The sequence below is a fragment of the Balaenoptera borealis genome, assembly GCF_965194805.1.
Source record: "Balaenoptera borealis genome assembly, chromosome: 3".
NCBI classification, from domain to species: domain Eukaryota; kingdom Metazoa; phylum Chordata; class Mammalia; order Artiodactyla; family Balaenopteridae; genus Balaenoptera; species Balaenoptera borealis.
In genome coordinates this window covers 115318371-115344130 of record NC_138866.1, presented here as the reverse complement: position 1 = coordinate 115344130, position 25760 = coordinate 115318371, and the positions used below count along the sequence as shown (strand labels likewise).

At 41.1% G+C, this 25760-nt stretch overlaps 1 protein-coding gene across 1 annotated transcript in view; it reads right to left on the bottom strand.

Moving 5' to 3' along the window:
* The window catches only part of LOC309624840 (IQ domain-containing protein H-like), a 126832-nt gene that overhangs the window by 40313 nt on the left and 60759 nt on the right, over nucleotides 1–25760 (bottom strand). The window contains 1 exon segment of the mRNA XM_082383547.1: nucleotides 942–1112. Within this exon segment, the coding sequence (XP_082239673.1) occupies nucleotides 942–1112 (171 nt within the window).

Sequence of the window (25760 nt, the reverse complement as noted above, 5' to 3'; positions counted from 1 at the left end):
CCCAGGACCAACCTAGCCCACTGTCCCCACAGAGGTTTTGCCCTTTGTTATCCAGGGTCCTGAGGTTGGTAAACCTGAACCAGTCCCAGGACTACTGCCTCTAGCCCCCTAGAGATGGCCTAGTGATGAGAATGGGGGATTGGGCCACAGATCACAAGGGGCCTCATTAACCAAGCTGAGAAGTTGGGATTTTCCTGAAGATGACAGGAGTCATTTCAAAATCCTAAGTAGGGGAGCAGCATGCTCAGATTCACTTTTCGCTTTAACCACCTTGACGGGAGGCAGGGAGCCTTAATGAGAAGCTATTGTAACACTAGTGTGAGACCGTGAAAGCTGAAATGAAGGCAGTATCTTTGACGGGGGAAGGAGGGGTCAGAGTTGAGGCATTTTAGCAGCTAGCATCAACAAGAGCTGGTTGCTGACTGGATGTGGTGATACAGGGTGAGTGATCAGCTTCTGGCCCGACCCACCAAGAGGAAGTATAGGGGAGGAGAGACGGTGAGTGCAGTTTTGGGTAGTTTGAGCCTTGAGGACTCTGAGACATTCTGTTGAATATTGAATCTAGGAGTCTGAGGCTCAAAAAAGAGACTGGGGCTAGAAAAATACCGGTTTTGTTGGAAGCTTCTGGTAATTGAAGCAGTGGGTATCGATGTACTTGCCCCGGGAAGCGAGCTGAGAAGAGAATGGAGGGGAACACACAAACATCCAGCCCTGGAAAGCCCCATGTTCTTTCGTCCTTCCACATAGTGCTTGCCCTTTCTGGATGCCACCTCCCCTTTCCTCCATTCATGTACCAGAAGCCCATTTTGGTAGGTTCAAAGACTTGCCTGAGATTCGTTCTTCCCTCTGGACCCATAGAGCCTGGCACACAACCAGAGCTCAGTAAATGGCAGGTGAGTATTGCTGACACTGAGGAGAATCAGGAAGCATCGGTAGCTTACCGGCATTGCTGCAGTGTTTAGGTGGCTCATTTTCTTGTCTTTCTTGGGAACAAAGCGGGGCACTTCAAGGGTGCTCAAACTGCAATCCAGGTGGCCGTTGGTCAAGTATAAGGTGAGCTGAGTCAGGGCCAGCTGGTCACTGTATGAGAGGTTGAGGCCTGTTGCCCACACCTGAGTAGAACAGGAGCCAAAGAAGTGAGGGTGTGATGAGCCACCAGGAGAGAAGGCCCCCACCACCTCTGACCACCCCAAACCACACCAGACCCAACTACAACAGTGAACATGTGACTTAACGGAGTAGATGTTTTTGCTTCTGTTTCTCCTTCGTTCAACGGAGGGAGAGAGTCTCCAGTCTGATTCTCGTCAGAAGATTTAAGGTTCTTGTGGGAGGTTACACAATTGGAAATACCTGTCCAAGATAATCTGATGGAGAGGCCCGGTTCCGAAAGGCTCATGTGCACTTTTATTTTTCTGCCTGTGGTTTGTCACTTCTAAAGTAGCCAGTGCAATGCTTGCTACTGAGAAATGAAGCTGGATGGGAACTCCAGAGGATGGGGAGTTCAAGCAGAGCAGACAGAGGGGGAAAGAGTGAGTACATATTAGAAAAAGGCAGTTTGCCCTGAGTGCGTAAATAATAGAAAAGGGCAGTTTGCCCTGGCTTCAGAAAAAGCAGTGCTGGCTTCTCTGGGAATCTCAACATGATTCTTAAGGGAAACTTAGGGTTGGCCTACAAGCCTTAGCTCTACCACTATTTTTACCTTAAGGGTGCAGGAAAGTCACTTCACCCACCCTACAATGTCACAGTATCCTCAACAGGGAAGCGAAGATAGCATCCACCCTAGCTGAATCCCAGGGTCATTAGAAGGATACTATGATCAATAAAAATTAACATGCTTTGATAAACAGATATATATAAGCAATAAGTTACTCTAAGCTACTAGGTAATTGAGTAATGTCCATTAACACCTTTGACAGATACTTAACTGAGCATCCACTATGTGCTAAACTGCTGATGGCAAAGTGGGTCATATGGTACCCTCTCTCCTCTCCTGTGGCAGACCGTCCTTAATTTCTCTTGTCACCCCTCACCCCTACACTGAATCCAGAAGCACCCCCAGAATCCTCCTGAGTTCAATGCTCAAGGCATATTATTGTGCTAGTTATCTGAGTGTAAAAGGTAAAGAGACACATCAAGAATGGGAAGACAGATAGAATCATACTCAATTGATTACAACACAATGAATACTTGATATGATAAAGGGATGGAACAAAGTAGTACCAAAGCAGAGAAAGAACAGACAGGCTGAGTTTGTCTAGTTTGAACTCAGGGCTGCATCATGGAGAAGGTAACATCTGAGCTTTGTCAAGCAACACAAACATGACCAATTCCCATGTATCAAGTACCTACAGTGTGCCAGGTGCTTCACAAACATCTTAGATCTTTATAATAACCTTAAAAATAACAGCTCCATGTCATGGATAAAGAAACAGAGGTTCAGAGAGGTACCCATGTCCACACAGCTAGGAAGTGGTGGTGCTGGGATCTGAATCCAGTTCTGCCTGGCTCCAAGTCCACCCTCTGCCCTTTCCCTGCTGGTGGAGATGGCATTAATCCTGGCCCAGCTAATCCTTACCCAGGACTAGTTTCCCACTCACACTAAAAGCTAAAGCTGCAGAGGATCAAAACGTGTTCTTGTTTAATATATCCATGCCATGGAAATGTCTTGTGGAGAAAACATGAAGTATTGTGTTTCTGGAGTATGCTGTAATTAGCAGTAATGCATTTTCACTGTAGGAAGTTGGAAACAAACACATTTTCATGAAGACTTGATTAAACAGTTTTTCCCCTTAGAAGGCCTACATGTGCCCCCCACACCAACTCGGTGTGTTAAAATACAGAATACATCTGCCCTAGAGTGGACTCCTCTCAAACAAATCTAGCAGTGAGTGACTTGAGTAAGCATGGAATGTAAATGGCATCATTATAAGGATATTAAGAGGTCAGGCTGTCAAGGCCCCTTGCTAAACTGATGCTAATTTCAGGAGTCATATTCGCACAGTAATGCCCTCTTATAATAGCAAATAAATCACATTTGCAACAATTGTTAAAAACTAACTGCCAAGGATCTGTTGCAGTTGTAAATATCCTATTTGTCAACTTAAATATTTCCTACTGTATTGCATAAAATGCAAATCAGATGGGGACAGCTACTTTTCCTTAATACAAGAAAGTGAACTTGCGGTTCTTACATGTCTGGCATTTTTTTCCAGAGCTTCTGTTTTGATGTTTCAGTGTCCTTGATCAAAGAGAAATGCATATAACAAACATTATTAATATTATGATAATAATATTAATATCTTGGTGATGAGGATTTTAGTGGGAAGGCAACCAAGGAGTCAGAGAGCCTGAATCTGGCCCTCACAAAGAGTGCAAACTTTAATGGTTATTTAAGCTCTCTCAATCTCAGTATCCTTAAGTGTAAAAGGCAGAAATGATAATACTACCACAATGGGTTTTGAAAACAAAATAGAATAAATGCACATAAAATTCCCTTGCATGTTATAAAGTTCAATACAGATGTTATTGATGATTACTAAACATTTCCTTTAAGAGGAGTAGAATCTTAGGAGACTTATTTTCAGTTGCCTATGTAGTTATTAGATTGCTTCATTTAATAGCTGTTTTCTCCATTCATAATCATTGTGTTCAACCTCACAACTCAGTCCAGTAGGTGGTTAGGTTTGAACAAAGTTGGTATTACTGTATCTCAATTTGACCGATGAGGATACTGAGATCAAAAAGTGGTTTCGTGGTTTGCCTAAAATCATAGAGCGTAGGCCAGAACTCTGGTCTTTCTGTAGACACGAAGTGTTTTTGCTACCCTAGGCTTCCCTAACTCCTTGTCACAAAGGAAATAGAACAAATTTCTTCACGCCTTTTCCTCAACAGCAGGCTTGCCTGAATTGCTCAGATAATTGTGCTCTTCTCCATCTGGTTTTTCCATTGAAGACACCGCCTGAGGCATCTTTGTTTTGCGGACAGGGGTTCCCATTTCCCCCTCTAGGCTGTCAGCCTTTTAGGGGAAGCTGCTGAGTCTTTGTCTTCTGACAGCTCGCAGTGTCTGGGGCAGGCTGGCTCCCAGCAGGGCACAGCAGCGCCTCTGATGTTTCACTGTGAACTCCTTCACAACCTTTCAGGGACAGGGTTTCTTGAAGCTGGTTTCAGATTCAAATGCAGCAAATATTCATTGAACATCTCCTCTGTGCCAGCCCCAGGCTTTCACACATATCTCATTTAATCCTATTCTTGATTTTGGATTTCACTCTTAATGTTTAGAACCTAATTTCACTCTGCATCACAATTTAGATGAGCAATGATGTACATAGAAAGGCACTACGACTGGGGATGGAGAGAAGTGGATATATTTTTCAATGTTTAGGAGGTGGCTTTGACATGACTTGTAGGACTTGAAACGCCTAGTTTGACAGGTTAATTGGTTAGATGTGAAGTTGAGGGAAAAACATCACTGAAGGTTAGCGCTGGAAAGACCCTTAAAAATCATCAAATACAGTTGGTTTATTTTATAAATGGAGCAACTCTAGTGTGAGAAGCAAAGTGGTTTGCCCTGGGCTTCAGAGCCACATATCAAAGGTGTGGGACAAGAAACCAAGGTGTCTCAGCTCCCAGTCATAAAGCCCTTGTTGATAGTTGTTTGAATGATATTCAAAATCCATTTTTTAAAAAATGGCTAGAACACTAGAGGGATTTACATCAAGGCCTTAAGAAGCATGAGCAACATAAAAATCTTCATCTCAGCACTATTTGTAAAACTGAAAAATTGCAGCTGTCCAACATTTGGGCATTGGATAAGGAGATTATGACACACCCAAGTGATGGGATAGTCTATGATATTATCATTAAAGACAATGATTGTGACTCACTTTTGATGATGTAGGAAGATACACAAAACAGCAAGAGAAGGATATAGTCATATGGGCAATATGACTTCAACTTTGTAAAAATAATACTATATCTAGAAAAGACTAGATGAGAATATAACAAAATGTTAACATTAGTAGATTTATGGTAAGCAAAATTATATATAGACTCTCATGTATATTCTAGATCTGCAGTATCTAATATGGCAGCCACTGGCCACGTGTACCTATTGAGCACTTGAAATGAGGTTGGTTCAAATTGAGATGTGCTATAAATGTAAAATACACACCAGATTTTGAAGAATGTGAAATATCTCAATAATATTTTATACAGATTACATGTCAAAATGATACTATTCTTGGTTATGCTGGGTTAAATAAAACACATTATATATTAAAATTATTTTCATCTTTTTTTGATTACATTTTAAAATGAGGCTACTAGAAAATTAAAAATTACACATGTGGCTCACATTCTATTTCTAATTTGATTGGTTGCAAAAAAAGTCCATTGCAACTTCAGCCAGGGGCAGGGCCAGTAGGGGTGGGATGGGGTGGGGGAGAGGTGCTGCAGAGGCCGAGCTCTCTACTCCCCGACCGGCGCTGGGCTGGATGCAGTCCTCACTGCCGCTGTGTTGGGAGACTTGAGGCGGGGTGGGCGGAGCACAGGGCAGAAGGCAAACCAAGAAACTGCAACGACCTCATTGCCTTTAAACAAGCATGTGAGAACTGAAGACAGGGTCAGGCAGAGGCGAGCTTGCCCAGAATTGTTCGTTCCAAGGTTCTGGGTCCTTCTTGGGCTTCAAGCTTTGGGATGAAATGGTAATAACACGCTTCTGTGTGGGGAGGTGTGGGAGAGAGGGTCCCGGTATTGAGCTCTTTTTGCCTTAGGTGCTCCAGGCAGATGGAGGCCACCTGATCACCCCTGCTGCTTCTGCCTCTTTCCTGTGACAGGCAGGATGGATGGGTGGCAGAGGATATAGATGTGGGCAGATGTGCTAAGGCCCTACATTCTGTAACTATCTCCAAGGGCAAATGAAGTAGCAAAGAGTTTGGTCTTGCCAACCTTCTTTTATGGACATTGGGGTAGGTATGGGACTGAGAGACTAATTTATAGATTAAATAACATTTGTTGAAGAATCATAGAGTTTCAGAGCTGTCAGAGTCCATGGATGTTTTGCAGACCCATCTCTAGGTTTTCTTTCCTTTTTCATCTTTATTTGTAAGGAGAAGAATCTGACGCTCCAGACAGGGTAAGTGACTTGCTAAAGGCCCTACTCTTGGTACCAGGGTCTAAGACAAATATTCATGACTCTCAGCAAAGTCACCTCTCTGGGCCACTTTCCTCGACTAATCACTGGGGATAATAGTCCTGGTGGACCCTTCCTCAGTTGCCTCTAGATGCAGCTATGAGGCTAACTGGGAAGATTCCTAAGCATGTGTAGAATTTTTTTTGATTTGAAAATTTTATTTAGAACCTTTCATTTTGATAATAAATTTGGAAAAATAATCAGTAGGTTGTTCAGGATATTCATAGTGGTTTTTTTCATTCAAATTTTTAAATTGAAGTATAATTTACAATATGTTAGTTTAAGGTGTACAACATAGTGATTCAGTATTTTTACAGATTATACTCCATTTAAAGTTATTATAAAATATTGGCTATATTCCCTGTGCTGTACAATATATCCTTGTAGCTTATTTATTTTATACATAATAGTCTGTACCTCTTAATCCTTTACCCCTATCTTGCTCCTCTCCCTGTCCCTTTCCCCACTGGTAACCACTAGTTTGTCCTCTATATCTATGAGTCTGTTTCCTTTTTGTTATATTCACTAGTTTATTTTACTTTTTTTAGATTCTACATATAAGTGATAACAAACAGTATTTGTCTCCTCTGACTTATTTCACTAAGCATAATAACCCCCAGGTCCATCCATGTTGTTGCTCGTGTGGAATTTTTTTAAAAGGTAGACCTCCAACTAAGGCTACTGAGAGATGCAGCACTGAGAATTCACCCACCATAGAGATGGCATCAGGCCTTTAGAACAGAGTGCAATACACAGCCTACCCTCCTCAGCAGCCTATCGTGGCTGAGGGATGTGTGTACCACCTCCCTGCCCATGTTCATGTCTTCATTCACAGTCCCAACGTTATAGGAAACCCACCATTTGATCACTTGATTCTTTCTAGAGCAAGACCAAACCCTCAGTCAGACCCACAGCTATGCCTAAGCTATGGAGACCAGGCCACCTGCCCAGCTCTCTGCTGGCTGGGCGATACAGCCATGGGTAGCCAAGGTTCCCTCTGTCCTTACTGGTTTGGCTAAATACAGAGCTGGGGGCTTATTTCCTACTTATTAACTGTGGAGGCTGGGAATCCATTGGAGGGTGCTGAGCAGAGGAGTGACATGATATCTCATATTTTTAAAGGGTTACCCTGGTTGCGGTGGGGAGAAGAGACCATAAGGGGACAAGGATGGAAACAGGGAGGTCAGCAAGGAGGCTGTTTGCAGTAATCTGGGTGAGAGATGATGGGGGTTGGTCCAGCACAGTAATAGTAGAGGGTGGGAGAAGCGGTCATATTATAGATACATTTCAAAACTAGAACCTAAAGGACTTATTGATGGGTTGGATGCAGGTGTGAGAGAAAGAAAGGAGCCAAGGATGTCTCCAAGACTTTTGCCCTGAAAAAATGGAAGGGTGGAATTACCGTGTACTGAGTGGGAAAGATTGCTAGAGGAATAGTTTAAAGGATAAAATTAAGATTTCAGGTTTTGGTGTGTTAAGTGTGAGATGCCTTTGTTGAATGGTGTTCTAGAGGATGGGATGGGATCTCAGGCACCTTTTCTCCTTTCTCAGCTGTAAAATCAGGAGGATGTGCTTGGCTGGGTTGGAAGGGATAAAGCAGAATCAGTCCCTGTAGGGAGGCATCTTTTTCTCTGCTGTTACTTTTGGGCCTCGGGCTCAAGGGTCTCCTTGGCTGGGGAGAGGCAAGGTCTGTAGGACATGGGGCCTTCCCTAGGGGACATGCTTCTCAGCAGGTTTAGGTCAAGATGAAATAAGGCTGAGAAGGGTAGGGGCAGCTTGGTAGGGAAAAGAAGTGATGGCAGCTTGAGGGCGATAGGGACTAGAGAGGCCAGTGCCTGGAGGGAGGCAGATGTCTTCACTGGATGGAAAGAGCACTGGACCAGAATTATAGGACCTCACTGGAAGGGAGTGTTGGCCTCGCCACTTACTGTCTGTGTGATCTTAACTTCCTTCCCCTCTCTGGGCCTCAGTTTCCTTGTCTGTTAACACAGACCAGTGGTCGCTATCTCTGAGGGTTGTTGAGAAGATCCAGTGACTACATGAGATATTGCATGAGACTATTATTTTGGGGTCTGGCAGAAACAAACCTGTTTGGATTTGTTCCCTGTGTGACTGCCAGGAGCAGAGTCTGGGGCAGGAGTAGGAACTCACTTGCTTGGCTCTTGACTTTGGTATTCTTGCCTGATTCTCAGAGATAGTGTACACACTTAACTCTTCTCAGATGCTGTTTAAAAACAGGCTCCAGAATCCCGGCTATCATACAGAGAGCATACTTTATTAAGTAGCTACTAAATGAGATCTCTTCCCATCACTAAATCACCAAACAGCATCAAACTCTCCATTGTGGTAAACAACACACCTGATACTTAATTTTAAGGCAGGTGGTACACTGCACTGTAAGAATTTTTATGTAGGAAAATGTTAATGTGATTATAATATTTGGTAAGAATTGTTTGTATTACATAAAAATATCTATAGATAGGCAGAGGGGACTGCAGCCTCTTGGCATGTTGCCACCTAGTGGTGGCTTCTGGGATGGCCCAATCTCTCGGAGAGGTGAAGAACTGCAGTTACTGCTGGATGGGGCAGTCACCCAGGGCCCCCAATCAACAGCTGAGACTCCTAGTATTCCTCTTGGAGGCCTTCCCCTCTGTCTCTATTAATCCTATGTATCCTTTTGGGCACGATTTAAATCACAGCTCCATAAGGCTGTCTCTGAGCAACTAGAGTATCCATTCTCTCCCACCCACCCTGGATACTACCTTATATTGATTGGGCCTTTGGAGTTCATGGGGCCGAAGGCAGCAAAAAATCTGGGCCCTGCCACTTAGCACTCAGGGCCCAGTAGTCCACCATGCCTAGGGCCTCCGTGATTTTCAAAGGCCTTAAAAATATTTGGATTCTGAAAAAAAGGTTACTGGCCCCCAAATATGAAAAGAAAACTATCAAATAACAAAAATATCAACAAAGTTGACATCTCAGTTAAACACAACACAACTCTTCTACACAGTTATGTCTACGTCACATTCCATGAGAGTGTGTTTGTACATTTGATGTGATGTAGGGTAATGGAATCTCTAAAACTGAAAATATTCAGGGCCCAAAGAGGTCTTTTTAAACAGCTCTGTACTGGCAGACCTAAAATGACATTCATCATGCCGACCTCCTCATTTTATGGCCGAGGACTCTGAGAGGTGAACTGACTCACTCAGGTCCCACAATTAGGGGAAGAGCTGGAATCAAGTTTCCTGATTCCTGCTCCAGCTCTTTCCATGACACCTAATTGCCAGCATTCATAGTCCAATTTCTATATAGTGCCAGAAGCTTCTCTGTGACCTTGGAAATTCTTTCAGGATGTGTAGGAACTATATTCAAAATTAATTTTGGGATCCAAAATGGAAAATATTGAAATTTAAACCTGCACCATCAGCAGTTGTACTTATGTTTTCCACTTTTGTAAAAAAATAAAAATAAAAAAATCACAAAATTTTTAACATACTCTTGCCTTCTCTGCTTCCTTTTTCCAAGCTTCTTCCACTACCTGTATAAATTTATGATTCTCTATTACTTTTGAGATTGATGGCCTAACTGATATTATTTGTATCCTTTTTTTTTATAATATATTTTTAAAATTTTTATTTATTTATATTTATTTTTGGCTGTGTTGGGTCTTAGTTTCTGTGCGAGGGCTTTCTCTAGTTGTGGCAAGCGGGGGCCACGCTTCATCGCGGTGTGCGGGCCTCTCACTGTCGCGGCCTCTCTTGTTGCAGAGCACAGGCTCCAGAGGCGCAGTCTCAGTAGTTGTGGCTCACGGGCCCAGTTGCTCCGCGGCATGTGGGATCTTCCCAGACCAGGGCTCGAACCCGTGTCCCCCGCATTGGCAGGCAGATTCTCAACCGCTGCGCCACCAGGGAAGCCCTATTTGTATTCTTAAGGTACAGAATTACATACTCATTTCTTTTTTCCTTTTAAGTATTTCCTCACTTTTTTTATTATGAATTTTTGGAAGGCCATTTTCTTATTTTGACATTAAGCAGTAAGCTATAATAAACATGAAAACCCAATTTTTATAACCTGTTATAGGTTTCTGGGACTAGTAATTATATATGCTTCTTCCATGCCAATTCAATATAATAATCCCATGCTGTATATAGTTATTCTTCTTCAATTTTCACACTATAAATGTCAGGACTTTTGAATGATTTGCTTAGTTGAGAAGTGCTCTTTTGAAGTTACTGCAAATGATCTCTAAAAGGCTTTTGTGTGGATTTTCACAAGGCAGAAGGCTTTTGTTCTGGAGCTCCCATGGGGGAGGATTCCTGTGCCCAGTCCTTGTGGACATGGAAGGCTGTCTTGCTAAGTGAGGTGGGGATGTGCATGAAGCAATGGCCCCATCAGTGCAATGAGTTGGCAGCAGAGTTCGGCATTCCCTCCCAGTTTCCTTGACAGCTCCAGTAAACCAGAATGTTTTATAAAGAACAACCTTGGTTGCAGACTGTGTGGACAAGAAACACAGGCTGTGGCCTTGGAGCTGATCTTGTCCAGCCTCCTCAAACCCCAAGCACAAGACTCCAAGAGGGGTAGAGACAAGAGTTCAGAACTCTTGATTTCAAGCCCAAGGCAAGTTTGTTTACATTTGGGAAATTCCTGGAGAGGAGAATCAGACCTGCAGCAGGGTCCTCTGATTCATATCTGAATCCTGCATAAAAGCTAGCACAGCACTCCTGATATGTATGTGCAATAAATCTTTGTTGGATGATTCCATTAAATAACCCAAGGAAATAAATCTTCCCTTTAAAACACAGACAGGAGAGACACCACTTCAAACCTACACAGGTGGCTGAAATAAAAAAGACAATAACAAGTGTGGGCAAAGATATGAAGAAATAAGAACCTTCATGCATTGCTAGTAAGATTGTAAAATGGTGCAGCCACTTTGAAAAACAGTTTGGCGGTTCCTCAAAGAGTTGATGTAGAGTTACCATATGACCCATCAATTCTACTCCTAGGTATGTAACCAAGAGAAATGAAAACATGTTTACACAAAAACTTGTGCATGAATGTTCATAGCAACATGATTCATAACCATCAAAGAGGAGAAGCAACCGGAATGTCCATCAACTGATGAATGGATGAACGAAATGTGGTACATCCACACAATGGAATATTATTCAGCCATTAAAAGGAATGAATTACTGATAAATGCTTAAACATGGATGAACCTTGAAAATATTCTGTTAAGTGAAAGAAGCCAGTCACAAAAGACCACATAGTGTATGATCCCATTTATATGAAATGTCAAGAATAGGGAAATCCATAGAGGCAGAAAGTGGTTTTCAGTGGCTGGAAGGAAGAGGGTATGGGAAGTGATTTATAATGGTACAGTTTCTTTTTAGAGTAAAGGAAATGGTCTAAAATTAGATAATTATGATGGCTGTGTAACTCAGTGAATATACTAAAAACCACTGAACTGTATACTTTAAAATAGTGAGTTTTATGTATATGATATCGCAATAAAGCTGCTACACACACATGCGCACACACACACACCCCCCAATCTCCAGGAAACCCATTCTAGGGTGGACGCCTCCACAATTTGTATGGCCACTTGTTTGAATCTAGTGGCATGTGGAAATCATGACTGAATGAGGGAGACTGTGAGAAACCATCTCCCAGACTGCCCTCTGAATTTATTCTAGGTATTCTTCAAGTCTGCACTTTAAAAAGCTTTTCCATGTGTGGGTAAAAAATACCTGCTTTATACACTAAAGCAAACTAGCACTCAGCAAGGGTTAGTACCTGGATCTCAATAAGCAGTCATGGGCTGGAAGGGATAATATATTAGCATCTGTCAAAAAGACTCAATTAGGTCTGGGGATACGGTGTCACTTTTCTGTAACAGGCAGTATACTTCCTCTGACTGCCCACTGCAGGCTTTCACTTTGTATCAGCTCCTGTACTGAGTGGGGCTGAGTGTGGTCAAATCCAGAAGGGAGGCAGGGCTGGTCAGGCAAGTGGGCACAAAGGAAGCTTTGTCTTAAACACATCTGCTTCCCTTCTTCCATCCTGTTGCTCATTCGAGGGCCCCCCAATGCCTCAGCCTGCCTTCTGTGGTTTGGGGTGCCCCCCAAGCCCTATGCCCTCCATAGTGACATCGAGTTAATCCAATAATACAATGAGTCATGACTAATTTGGTGATGGTAGAGGGCTGTTTACCGTAATGGAACCTTTTGGATTTGGTTATCTGAGAGATGAATCTGGATTCCACGACTTTGCCTTTGTTGTCTACAGACTCTGGTGTTTGAAAGATTTGGCACCCTATCAAGCCAATATGCTGTCTTTGTTGATGGCAGCAATATTTAGAAAGCTGCCTACTTGACCACATGGAGGACAGACTCTAGGAGGGAGACTTGGGGAAGGAAAGAGGAAGGGGAATTAATGTATATTAAGGGTCTATTATGTACACGGCACTCTGGTATTTTCTCATGTCATCCTCACAACAACCTTGTGAAGTAGATATTAACACCCCCATTTTATAGAAGTGGAAGTGGAGGCTCAAGGAACCCAGAAACCTGCCCCAGTTCCACAGCTAAGTGGCAGGGCTAGGATTAAGGTCCAAGTTTGCCTGGCTCTGAAGTCCAGGTTTTCTTCCCATGCTTGATCTTGGAGATTACTCTCCACCTGGCAGGGAAACAAATGCTTGGTAGAAGTGAGAGAGCACCGTGCTGCTGGCAGTCACATCCAGAATCTCCACCAATCACTCGGTGGTTCTGAAGCCAGAGAAAGGCCTGTGGTTTACCGTGGAACTTTGGGCAAGCCACTTAGCACCTTTCTGCCTCGCCTTCCCCATTATTTGTCTGTAAAGCACTTTGAGAGCCTATAATGAAAGAGCTTTATAAAGACAAAGAAATAGGGGAACTTCCCTGGTGGCACAGTGGTTAATAATCTTCCTGCCAATGTAGGGGACACGGGTTCAATTCGTGGTCTGGGAACTAGACATGCCGTGGAGCAACTAAGCCCGTGCGCCACAACTACTGAAGCCTGTGTGCCTAGAGCCCGTGCTCCGCAACAAGAGAAGCCACCGCAATGAGAAGCCTGTGCAACGCAGTGAAGAGTTGCCCCCACTCGCCACAACTAGAGAAAGCCCGCACGCAGCAACAAAGACCCAACGCAGCCAAAAATAAATAAATAAATTTATATTAAAAAAAAAAGACAAAGAAATACTGTCCTTCAGTGTAAGCAAAAAGCCGAGGTTCCTACCTGTGATCAATAGAAGTCCTGTGGCACTTTCCAGAAACATATGGGTGGAGCTTTAGGGCTCCACAATCACAAGTGATTGTGAAATCACTTTCTTCATATCTCCTTCATCAACAAGTGAATAAAAAATACAAAATACATATATTGATATTTTCGCCCCAAATCTGAGACAGCATATTCTTTGGTATACCATAAGTCTTTAATATGAGTAGAGAAGTCTTACAGTTATTTCTTTGAAAAGTGTCTCTTTTATATTGAGCCTCGTTAGAACTGTCCTCTTATACACACTTCTACTTATGGAGGGAAGGGCTCTTAGTAGCTGACACAAGGGGTTCAAAACCCGCTCCTTTCAGTTCAGGGAAGACCTGCAGAAAAACCCAGTTGTCCTCCTTGGTGGTAGCTGCCAATTCCATGCTCTTCTTGGAGCCACATGTGACTCTTTTCTCTATAATTCCTTTGTATTTCCTGACAATGTACTCCCCATGGGAGGGGAATTCTGTTATTTTATTTGGACTTTTATTTTGTACTGGTTCCTGATTTATCCTGTTCAAGTTTCAATGGGTTGGTTTGATATTATTTACATATTAAGACTTTTGTGAAGAAATTGCATAAGGTTTAAAAAACAGACATAAATAAGTAGTACTCTAGAGTGGGCTAGGAATGTGGCATGATAGGGGAAGACCGACTCCCTCAAAAAGTGAAGCCATTTCATTTATTTATTTATAAGGGCTTGGAATGCTAGGCAACACAATGAATCATATGTTTAAGAAAGCAAAATATATGTTTAAAGGAATATACATATTGTTAAAACAGTTCTATTTATGCAAAAGATTCATGTAACTTTATAAAGGTTTTCAGGGATTTTAAAGGATTTTAAGTGCTGTGTTAGACTGTACTAGTAACAGATGTTCAACAGCATGTTTAAGTTTTTGTTTTACTGAAAAAGCAATGGATTACTCGATATTTTCTTTTAAAAAAATCATACCAAAGCCACCACATTTTAAGTATAGCTCAAATTCATTATTTCTAAAAAGCATAAATGATTTAAAATAACATAAGGGCTCCTAAAAATAGATATTACTGTAGTGGAGCTCGAAGAATTTGTTTGCTAAAGATTCCCTTCAGAGTCCCAGTCTTTTGTGTCACTTCTTGTTCTTTTTCTATGAAGACAGATGGTGTCAGTAATTGCCTATATATTTAATTAAGTTAAAAAGCTACAAAGTAAGGTTTTGGCAAAAAGTAGGATTTTGTGCTATGAGCAAAGGAAGCAGAAATTGATAACATAAGATACTATTCCTCACCAAATACACATTTTGATATCCATATGTGTTGGAATGTGAGATTGGATTTCATAAATCTAATGATTAAAAAAAAAAGGGCATTTATTCTGAAAGATAAAGCCCATAATAGAAATCTAGATGGCAGTTCTCTTATATTTCTGACCAGCTAGATGGGAATGAGTCTACCTCTATCCACATCACCTCCAACATTAGCCTGATACTCAGTGGTTATTCTAAACTCCTCTGACACTCAGGTTTTTGCCTGGGATTTTTCACCTAGCAGGTTAATCACTGTGAAATTATTATGGAGGGAAAAGCAGTAGCTACTTGTAGAAAGTGGTTTGGAGAGCTGACTTAACCATTCTTGTGGTGTCTGTTTTCAATGTTCCCATCCCGTGAATCCACCTTCTGGCTTAATGGCAATATGGCGCTCCCAGCTGTGGTGCTATGTACGGGCTTGCTCATTTAAACTCTTAAAGCTTAAAAATGGCTACCACAATACTGATTTTATTCCATTTCGCTTAGTCATTAACATTTAATGATTACCTTATGTGCTGAGCACAAGGATGGAATATATTAAAAAAAATAGGAGATGTGTTTTCTGGCTTTAAGCTGTTCGACTCAATTCAACAAGCATATTGAGGATATACAAGAGGAACATACGTTTTCTTTGGTGATGGTGGTTGAGGAGGGGGGAGAGACTTACAAAGGAAGTCACCATCAATTCAGTGCAGTACCGTGGGGAATATCTGCTGTGAGAGAAGGAGCATGGGCTCAGCAGGCAGCTAAATCATGGTTTGAACCCTGGATTTGCCACTTAGTTGCCCTGTGACCTTGAACATGTCACTCTAGCCTCAGTTTCCTCATTTGTAAATTAGAGATAATAGTACTCACTTTTCAGGCGTGAGGATTAGGAACACTACATGTAAAATACATAACAGAATGTCTGGCACGTGACAAAACTTCAATAAATAGTTGATATTATCATTAATAATTACTCTGGCTGTCAGTACTCTACCTCAGCTCTGAGAAGCTAGAGAATGAAGTGGCACTGAAGGGGGATTAATTAAGGGAGGTTTCCATGAGGAGTTGGATTTTGAAACATGTTTCGAAAGAAGGGAAGTTGTATATTGATAGAAAAGAAAGGAAAGGCCAATTGTAGGAATGAAGGTGGCATGTGGCAGGCAGGATGAGAATGCCTTTATTGAATATGGGAGTCACTAAGTAGGTCAGTTTGCTTGTTCTAGAGAGTACTTTGGACATGATCAGTGAGAAAAGCAATTAGTGCCACATGGTGGGAGAGGGATGGTTCAGGGTTGTTTTAAGAAATAGGTGAAGCCTAGAGCAAATTACCCTGTACTTTGTCACCTCAACCATATGGTTCAGATAAAATTAAATTAGAATGAATGCTAAGGACAGTTTCAAAACGGAAAATTTATCACACAAAAAGTCTTGACCACAAGTGACAGTTGGAAGTAGGAAAGGGCCACTCAGCTTTGTTTATGTGATGCTGGTGGACAAGTTGTAACCACATGTATGTGGAGAATGTTTTGGTCTGTCTTAGCATCAGCAGGGAGACTTTTCCTTTCTCCCTACCTGCGGACCTCCTGAGTCCTATAGAACCGTGGCACCTCCTGAAAAGTTCAGGATGCAGTGTGAATGCCCACATTTGCCCTTCCTTGGCAATGTTTCTAGTGATTAAATTTAGTTAAAGACCTCCAAGTCCAGAGAGAAGTGCCTGGGTTTCATTCAAAAGGAAGCAAGGATCTCCACAGTGAGAGCAGTCATCTAAAGAAGTCCGGGGTGGGGCGACTGGACATAAACAGAGGAACTGGGTCTATTCTTTGTAGACCAACCAAAGTCCTAGCCAAGAGCTGATGTTTAGGCTTGGGTTCAATCTTTCTGAAGGTTAAGGTTTACAATGTAAGGGGGTTAACCCAACATTTAAGGACAGTCACATACGGTAAGATTGTATATAGCAAAGCTGGTCACTAGTTTACCTGTGCTATTAGTGTTAAGAAACAGAATTGTAATTTTCACTATAAAAATTATTATCATCATTGCCTTTGTGCTCATTGCAGAAGTCATCATCCTCACCATCATCATTATTACTTGTATATTACAGGTCTCTTTCATTGACACAAGGATGCAGACCTTTTAAAGGGACAGGTCTTTTACTTTAACACTTCAAAACCCTTGGGATCTATTTTCCCTTCACTAGGTATTAACTTGTGATTTACAATGTGTCTATTATGGCATTTAAAAAACACTGAATAACAAGCATTTCTGTTTATACTAAAGGCCTATAAATTTTAATTTAGATATACCCTGTTAACCTTCTTACATATAAATAAAATACCTTCCCTAAAGAGAAAAACTAAATCTCATTGAGGTCCCTTGGTGAATACCTTGTATATCTTGAAGACAGAGATAGGGAGATTTTGCAAATGAGAGTACTAGGGGGGAGCTCAGAGAGAAGTATGCATTCATTCATTTAATAAATATTTATTGTGGATCTACTATATGCTAGACATAGTGCTAGGTGCTGGGTATATAGCAATGAATAGGAAGGAATTACGATATCCTGTAGACCTTGGTTTTTCTCCTCTCTGAAATAAATATATTCACTTTTGATGCTTATATATCACTTTGAGATGATAATGTTCACTGACTTTTAAAAACAATGCTAATTCAATTCAGATTCCACTCACAGTTTGAGAACCTGCTGAGGCCTCAGGTGACAGTTTTACATGTGATTATGCTGTTTGATTTAATAAGAACAGCACCTTATATCTGCTCAGCCTCTCAGAACACCCTGTGGTAAGGAGGGGAGGGATTCCCCATTTGTGAATGAAAAAACAAGGCTCAGAGATGTCCAGTGAGTTGCCTAAAGTATCACAACTGCTAAGTGTAAAGACTGGGGCCAGAACCCCCTATCCATCATAATGAAAATATTTTCAGCTATCTCTCTTTTTTTCTATTCTAGGCTGATACATTTGTATTTAGAAACTCTTAGAAACAGTTTTCAGAATATATGAGACATTCTCTTATATAGATCAGAGCTTTACATTTTTGTCTTTCTTCATAATTTGTACTTTGTAACAAGTCTCATTTCCTTCTGTAGCTACCTTATGTATCCAGGAAGGGCCATTGCTAGGAGCCTGCAGCTGTTTTTCATCTAAACTCTTTTTTCAAAATTGGATTTCCTTTCCTTTAAAAAGTTAATAGCTATCAATGCTCGTAACAGAGATAGCTATTTCAAAAGTTTACAATTATCTAACAACAAAGAAGTTTTTAACCTGGGGATTTCAACAGAAAGCATCTTTGCCTGTCTATTTGTTTAGTGACTTTACATAAAAGGAACTGGAGAGTGATATATAGGGGAGTTCCTTGGTGGTCCATGGAGAGTGATACATAAATGCATATTTACATGAAGCAAGTCAGTCATGATGTTTGTAAGACTTAGATCATCATTTTTTTCCCATATGTGTTTTGTGAATTTCTACCACCACCCTTCAGAGCATCTTTCCCACTTGGAATACACTCTTTTTTACCCTCTTTCAAATCCTAATTATCTTTCAGATCAAATCCCACCTACTCTGTAAAAACCTTTCTTGATTGCTCCAAACAGAAGGCAGTTAAACTGGCATTGCCTTTTTGATGTCTCTTTCATTGTTCTATGTAGTTGTCACCAAGCTTTTCCTTGTAATTCATTTTTCAAGTGTTTCTCCCCAGCTAGATTTTGAACTCCCTAAGGGCAGGCACTTCCGCTTCTTTTGCATCTTTGCAGCCTCTCTTGTAACTACCATAATGTCTTGTACATACTAGATGCTCAATAAACATTTGTTATTTCCTTTAGAATTTCCCAAAAGGAATATAAATAAGCTCAACAGATCTGGATGTTCTAGAAGTTCCCAAAGTCCATTCATCAATTGGCTATCATGTAACTATCATTGTGTTAGACGTTAAGACGAGGTAAAAAATGCAAGGACCAGTGCATTTTCTAGAGGATTTACAAATCTCATGGAGGCAATGTTTATGCCTAAGAACCAGTAAGAGTAAAAAACAATTGTGTGCTTGTGTATCAAATGGAATTGGGTGATGGATATGAAATGAGCTTCCTCGTGATAGGGAACATGTCTTGTTTATCTCTGTTCCCTCAGCATGCAGCATAGGGACTGAGTAGACCCTGGGGAGGTATTTGTTCAATGAACATGTCAGTGTCTTTTCAATCTGAAGCCTTTGGCAGGTGCTTCACGTCCCTCCTGGAACCGAGTAGGTTTTGCCCATCAAGTGCTCTTGCTCCAGGACCCATTGGGGTATGGAAATAGCTTTTGCTGCTCTTTGTGTAAGGGTTGGATCCCTCCCCTCATCCTCATGTGGGAAGGCCAGATCTCCAAAATGACTACGTTATAGCTCCATGTATTCTGCACAGTCTCTGAAAGCTTGGCATTTCCCCATTCCTAGGGTACTGGAATCTTGGACATAAGTCCACTATCGGGAGTGGTTTTGTACTATGCTCTTACCAGCTCCATTTCCCAGGGACTGGCTCTTTTCCTTTTATTCCCAGTGACCCTGATGTTCCCAATATTTAAACCCTACATTTCCAAAACTCTTCCTCCATTCTGCTACCCTAGAACCTCACTCTCATCTCAAGTCTGGACAAGATTTTCCATATTCTTATCTGGACTGATTCACAATAGTGGGCCTGTCCTTGTTGCACCACTGTCATTTTATCCATCTTTCTTTGTCTCCCAGTCCCCTCTGCTCTTATTATGACAACATGGTAAGTTATGGGGGCCCAGCTGGGGCCAGACAGCAAGATTTTGACATGTACTCAGTCACCTCAGCTTTCTGCCTCCCACCTCTATTGCAAGACACGTGTGGACGTAAGTAAGGTCATGTATGTGAAAGTGCTTTATAATGATCATTATTTGTGATTATCATTATTTATATATATTTTTCTGACTACAGATACATGCTTACTTTTGAGAATGCAAATGGAGAAAGCATAAACAACAAAACAGAAATAACTCTCTGTATTAGTTTCCTATTGCTGCTGTAACAAACTGCTGTACATTTAGTAGCTTAAAGGGTCAAAGATGAGAAGTCTCACTGGGCTAAAGTCATGGTGTCAGGGGGGCTTCATTCCCCCTGGAGGCTCTAGAGGAGAATTTGTTTCCTTGCCCTTTTCAGCTTCTAGAGGTCACCTGCATTCCTTGGCTCATGGTCACTTCCTCCATTTTCAAAGCCAGCAGAACCCTTGTGATTACATTGTCCACCTGCATAATCCAAGAGTATCTTCCCATCTGAAGATTACTAAGTTAATTACATACACATGTTACCATGTGTGGTAACCTTCACCAGCTTCAGAAATTAGGACATGAACATCTTTGCAGGGCCATTACTCTATCATACCCTCAATCCTTTAACCCAGAAATAATGACTTGTAACATCTTAGTGTGTTTCTTTAGGTTCTTTTTGCTCTGCATATATGTTCTTTCTTTTTATAAAATTGTTATCATATTACATATATTGTTTTAGAAAATGTATTTTACCATTCCACTGTTCTATGTAGAGTTTCTTGTTAAATATTATTCGAAACTTTAGTTTTACTGTTTTCATAGCACTTGATTCTATTCATCTATCATAATTTGCTTAACAAATTCTCTATTAGAATTTAGTCTATTTGAAGTTTCTTACTTCCCTTAATAATGTGATTAATGTATGTGTACATAAATATTTATGATTATTTCCTTGTGATATTTCTTTTTTTAAAATAAATTTTATTTATTTATTTATTTATTAATTATTATTATTATTATTTTTTGGTTGTGTTGGGTCTTCGTTTCTGTGCGAGGGCTTTCTCTAGTTGTGGCAAGCGGGGGCCACTCTTCATCGCAGTGCGCGGGCCTCTCACTGTCACGGCCTCTCTGGTTGCGGAGCACAGGCTCCAGACGCGCAGGCTCAGTAGTTGTGGCTCACGGGCCTAGTTGCTCCGCGGCATGTGGGATCTTCCCAGACCAGGGCTCGAACCCGTGTCCCCTGCATTGGCAGGCAGATTCTCAACCACTGTGCCACCAGGGAAGCCCCCTCCTTGTGATATTTCTAAAAAGTGGATTCTTACTATTATTATTAAGTTTTAATACAAAAATACTATGAAAATATTATTGAAATAAATAATTTTTGAACTCAGAAGTCAAATAAGCTAACTGACTCATTTTATAGCTGATAAAACTGAAGATGATAGAAAGAAAGTGAAAAGCTCAAGGTAACATAGTAATTTAGAAAAGGAGCTAGATTTGACTATTTGAAACTTTAGTATGATGAAGAGCATTACAAATAAACTTAAAACACAAATGACAGGATTCAGTACCAACTGCAACTGTGGTAGGTGAAGAAGACAGCAAGACTGGTTGGGAGATTGGTTACATTGAAGAAATAAATAAATTGATTGAGTAAATAAGTAAATATATTGAAGATAAAGAGACTCAGGTTTCTCACTGTTGGAGAAAGTATTTATTTGTAAGTGTGGAAAAAGGGAAGTCTAGAAAGAATCTTGAAGTGTTAAATTAGAATTAGAGATATTGGTAGGAACGCATGGTTTTAAAATATATACACTGATAGATATAGAAATGGTTATAGGTGCCTGCATGTGTATATATATGTATGTATATATGCTTGTGTGTATGTGTATCATACATATATAAAACATATATTTTCTAGCTCTGTCCACTGAGAGAGGCCAGAAGCAATGACACTCCAGTAGCAATGAGAGCACTAAGAGCCCAGACCTTAATACCATCCTCCACTAAAAGGACCCAAAGCTCTTGGGCTGATCCTAGGTCTGTCAGAGAAAATGCAAAATGAACCTGGAACATCTCATCGTGCTAGGAAGTAAGACAACGCTCAAAGAATGATGGGGACAAAACAAAAGGACACCAGAGCCACACTGAAGGGTATCCCACTAGCCAAATCTGGGACAACTTGAGCATCAAAATGATGAAAGTGTCAAAATACAACTGACTTAAGAGACTAGAACCTCACAGGTTTAAACTGTTATAAATACATACATGCCTACGTACATAAATGAAAGATGGAGAAGGAAAAACTCTTCCTTGCAGTAGATTTCCAACTAATCTATGTAGAAAGAATGATGGAAATAGAAAATTACCACTGTCATCATGGTGGCTGACTCAGGAGAAAGTTGGCAATGGATACTAAGTTTTGTGTGGAAATTTGATGAGGAATAAGACATTATTCCTTGGAACACCTTTCCACAAAATATTACTAATTAATTACAAAGGAAAAAACAGTGATTTTATGGTGGAGAAACATGGCTGGAAAAAAGAAAGAAAAGCCACAAGTGACAATCTGGAGAAGATGTTTGTAACATGTATAACAGTTAAAGAATAAGAGTTTCTTATATACAAAGAACTACAAATCAGCATTTGTATTATAGTCTAATTTAAAAGGGGCAAAAGATACGATAGGGCAATTAAGTCAAGATATATAAATAGCCAACAGATATAGTACAGATGTTCATCCTCACTAATAATCAAAGAAATACTGAGGAAAACAAGATGCCATTTTTTTCCCCTGTTAGATTGGCAAAAATGACAGGTTGATAATATGCCAATCTCTTCATTGGCACCAAAATGCATGTTAGTTAGAAGAGAAAATACAGTGTTTTCTGAAGTGATGTCACTTGCAAAATGGCAAGAATATATACCAGTGATTTTGCAAATAATCTATTACATACAGAGAGTTAATGTACTTCCCTTGCCAACGGAGAAACTCCTTTTGGTGTGCTCACTGAGAACTTCTTCTAATGTTCTACTGAAAATTGAAACACGAATGGCCATACACTCAAATATTAACAGGAAGAGACAAGGTGAAGTATTAGTATGATAAAATCAGAGAATCTTGGGTTAATATTCATTTATCCCACCCATCAACTAATCTCTGAACTCTTCTCTAAAAGCCTTAACACCACCATCCAACAGCTGCTAGAATACCTCTATTGTCCATTCATTCATTCTTCCAACAAATAATTTACTGAACACCTACTTTGTGCTGGGGCAGAGATAGTGCTGAGAATTGAATGGGGAGCAAAAAGAGACATAATATATCTCCGCAGGGAGCTTATACTGTGCAGGGGGAGACAGCTTTAATCAGGTAATCATGTAAATAAGTCTTAAATTGTAACAAAAGCAAGTGGTATAAAGGAGAGGTACATGATGATAGGAGAACCTAAAACAGGGGAATTTGACTTTGTCAGGAAGTTCAGGGGAGAAAGTGTGGCTGGAGCTGAAATATGATGGATGCGAAGGGGGTTAACTAGGTAAAAGAGAAGAGGCAAGAGCATTTTAGGCAGAGGGGCAGCATGTGTAAAAGCCCTGTGGCAGGAGGTAATATGATGAGTAAAGGGTTGGAAAAGGGAGAAAAAAGAGGGGGAGTTAGGGTGAGCAAAGCCTGTCAAGGCACATGGGACCAGCCAAGTGAAATGTGGGACCTTTGTCCCAGAAGCTGGGAACAGTAGTAAGCTCTGGGACAGGACCAGCTCTGTGTCTGGAGAAGATACCTCTCACTGCGTTGTGCAATTCTCCCTATACCAAACTTGAATAAATAAAAACCATAAGTCAACTGTCCCCACAGTTCCATCCTCCCTACTGCCCCAGGGATCACAGATTTAATCCTTGTTTCTCATGACAAGCATTTGGAGAGGGCAGCCTCTCCTGCATCTCCTCCCCTTGCTTCCTTGCCACCCAGCCCTTTTGCCAGAGGGCATTGTTCCTGTCCTCCCTCCGCCCCAGGTTGATTCCTGAATGCCCTTCAGTTTGTCCTTTTCTCTTTCCATGTGTGGGCCTGAGAAAGGAATGTAAAACCAATGGAGGGCTCAGGAATGCAAATGGAAAATGATTATTGAACAAGCTGAAAACTGCTCAGAACTTAAACTCTCACTTTGAAACTATTATCTGACTGAAATGGAGAATTGCAAAACTGAGAATAAAGAATACAAAACAACTAACAATCTATTTACAATGTTGGATGGCCAGAGGGTATCAGGAGAGGGCAGGCAGGAGGTTATTCCATCCTTTAGACAGAGTTGTGGTCACCCAACACTAATACAAGAGGAACTGAACATTTTGAAAAATAAGTCTCATGAAGTAGTAGTGAATTTAAACATTGTAATTTCTGGGGCAAAAGAGGTTAAAAATTATTTATCTATAAATATTATACATCAGAGGCACACATGTACACATGAAGAATCTCGTGGATGAAATATTGAATAAGTAAAAGCATGTTGTAGAATAATATACATAGGATGTTATGATCTATAAAAAGTTTTAAAAGAAACACAATTAAACCACATATTAAATATATAAATCCATTACACCTGTAATCTGCCTTCACCGATCAAAGTCATTTTAATTGTTGCTATAAAAAAAGTGCATGTCCTCCAAGCTGCACTTAGCCTCAATGATAAGATGTTTGCCTGAGATGTTTCCCAGAAACTTGGAGTCAGCTGTGTCTAGTTCAAGCTGAGCTGGTTAAGACTGGATAGGACCACTGACCCTCCAACTGGGCATGTGCGAGTGTCAGCTCAGTGACATTTTGACATCAGAAGGGCGAAAACTCCACCCTCAGATCATGCCAAGTGCCTCAATTTTTTAACACGCCTCCCATGAAGAAGACCGTAGCTTAGTAGTAACTCCTGTGCAGAATGACAATTCCCTCACCTTTCTCTTATTTCCAATCACCTGTCCCGTCGCTCCCCAAGCCTACGACCACCTTGCTCCTTTATCCCATAAATCTCTCATGCCCCTTGAGGCAGATTTGAGACTTGTTCTCCTTTCTCCTTGCTTGGCTGCCTTGTGAATAAACCCTTTCTTTGCTGCAAACGTCAGCATTTCAGTGTTTTGGCTTGCTGCATGTCAGGCAAATGAACCTGGTTGAGTAACACATTCACATGCAGTAAAAGCATAAAGATATGAAAAGGAATAAAAGTTCCAATTGCAAGATGGTGGATGCCTCTGGGAGGAGAAAGGGCCATGCAAGGGGGATTGGCAAGGAGTACACAGGACTGGAGGTGGTCTTGGTTCATTACATTAGTATTTAGACCTTTTTGTATTTATGAAATATTTCCCAATACATTTTTTTTAAGAAGAAAAAATTGACCACCTAAGTTGCTGGTGAACTACTGACAAGAAAAGGAACAGAAACAGAACTCTTACCTCCTTTCTCATGATTAACTTTCTATTTAAGAACAGATTCTAGAAAGGTTCACTCCCTGGATGGCATAAAGCAGTCTCACAATAAGATACAGGCAGAGCATTAATGGGCAAACTGAAGCCCCATCGGAATGAGTTGCAGTCATTTAAACTCCAACTGTACCGAATGAGAAGACCCTGGTGTATCGGCAGAACCAGCCCGAAACTAGCCCTATACTGTTTCTGACAAGAAACCGAGTTGTTTTTCACAGACAACAGAACAAAACCACAAGTCATACAGCCAAAGTATGCACCGAGGAGAAAATTTTGACCTCAGACAACACCCGAAAACAAAATCTCTCTTCCCGTGAAACCAAAGGACCTGGACATGACCGGAACCTGAATGCCAGAGCCCTTTCAGAAGCGAGGGGTCCGCTGTCCCCGAAGAGCCGGTGCTAAAGCCCCCTTTATCACACCTCACCATAAATGGCCAAATTCCAGCGCCCTTCAGTGAAAACCTGCCCTGCATACCAACCGTCTTCCCCTAACTCATAAAAGCTTGACCAAACCCCAGATCAGGGAGCCACAGCTTTGAGCCTTGCCTCCTGTCTCCTTGCCAGCTGACCTCGCAATAAAGCCTTTTCTTTTCTCAAAAGCTGGTGCCATAGTACTGTATTGGCTACTGCACCCATCGGGCAGCAAGCCCTTTGCTTGGTAACACTGGTCCTGTATTTACAGATATAAAGCATGGCCTCACCCAAATTGGCATGGACCATGTAAATGCTGAATTTACAGTCAGCTCATCAGAAGAGCAGTGAA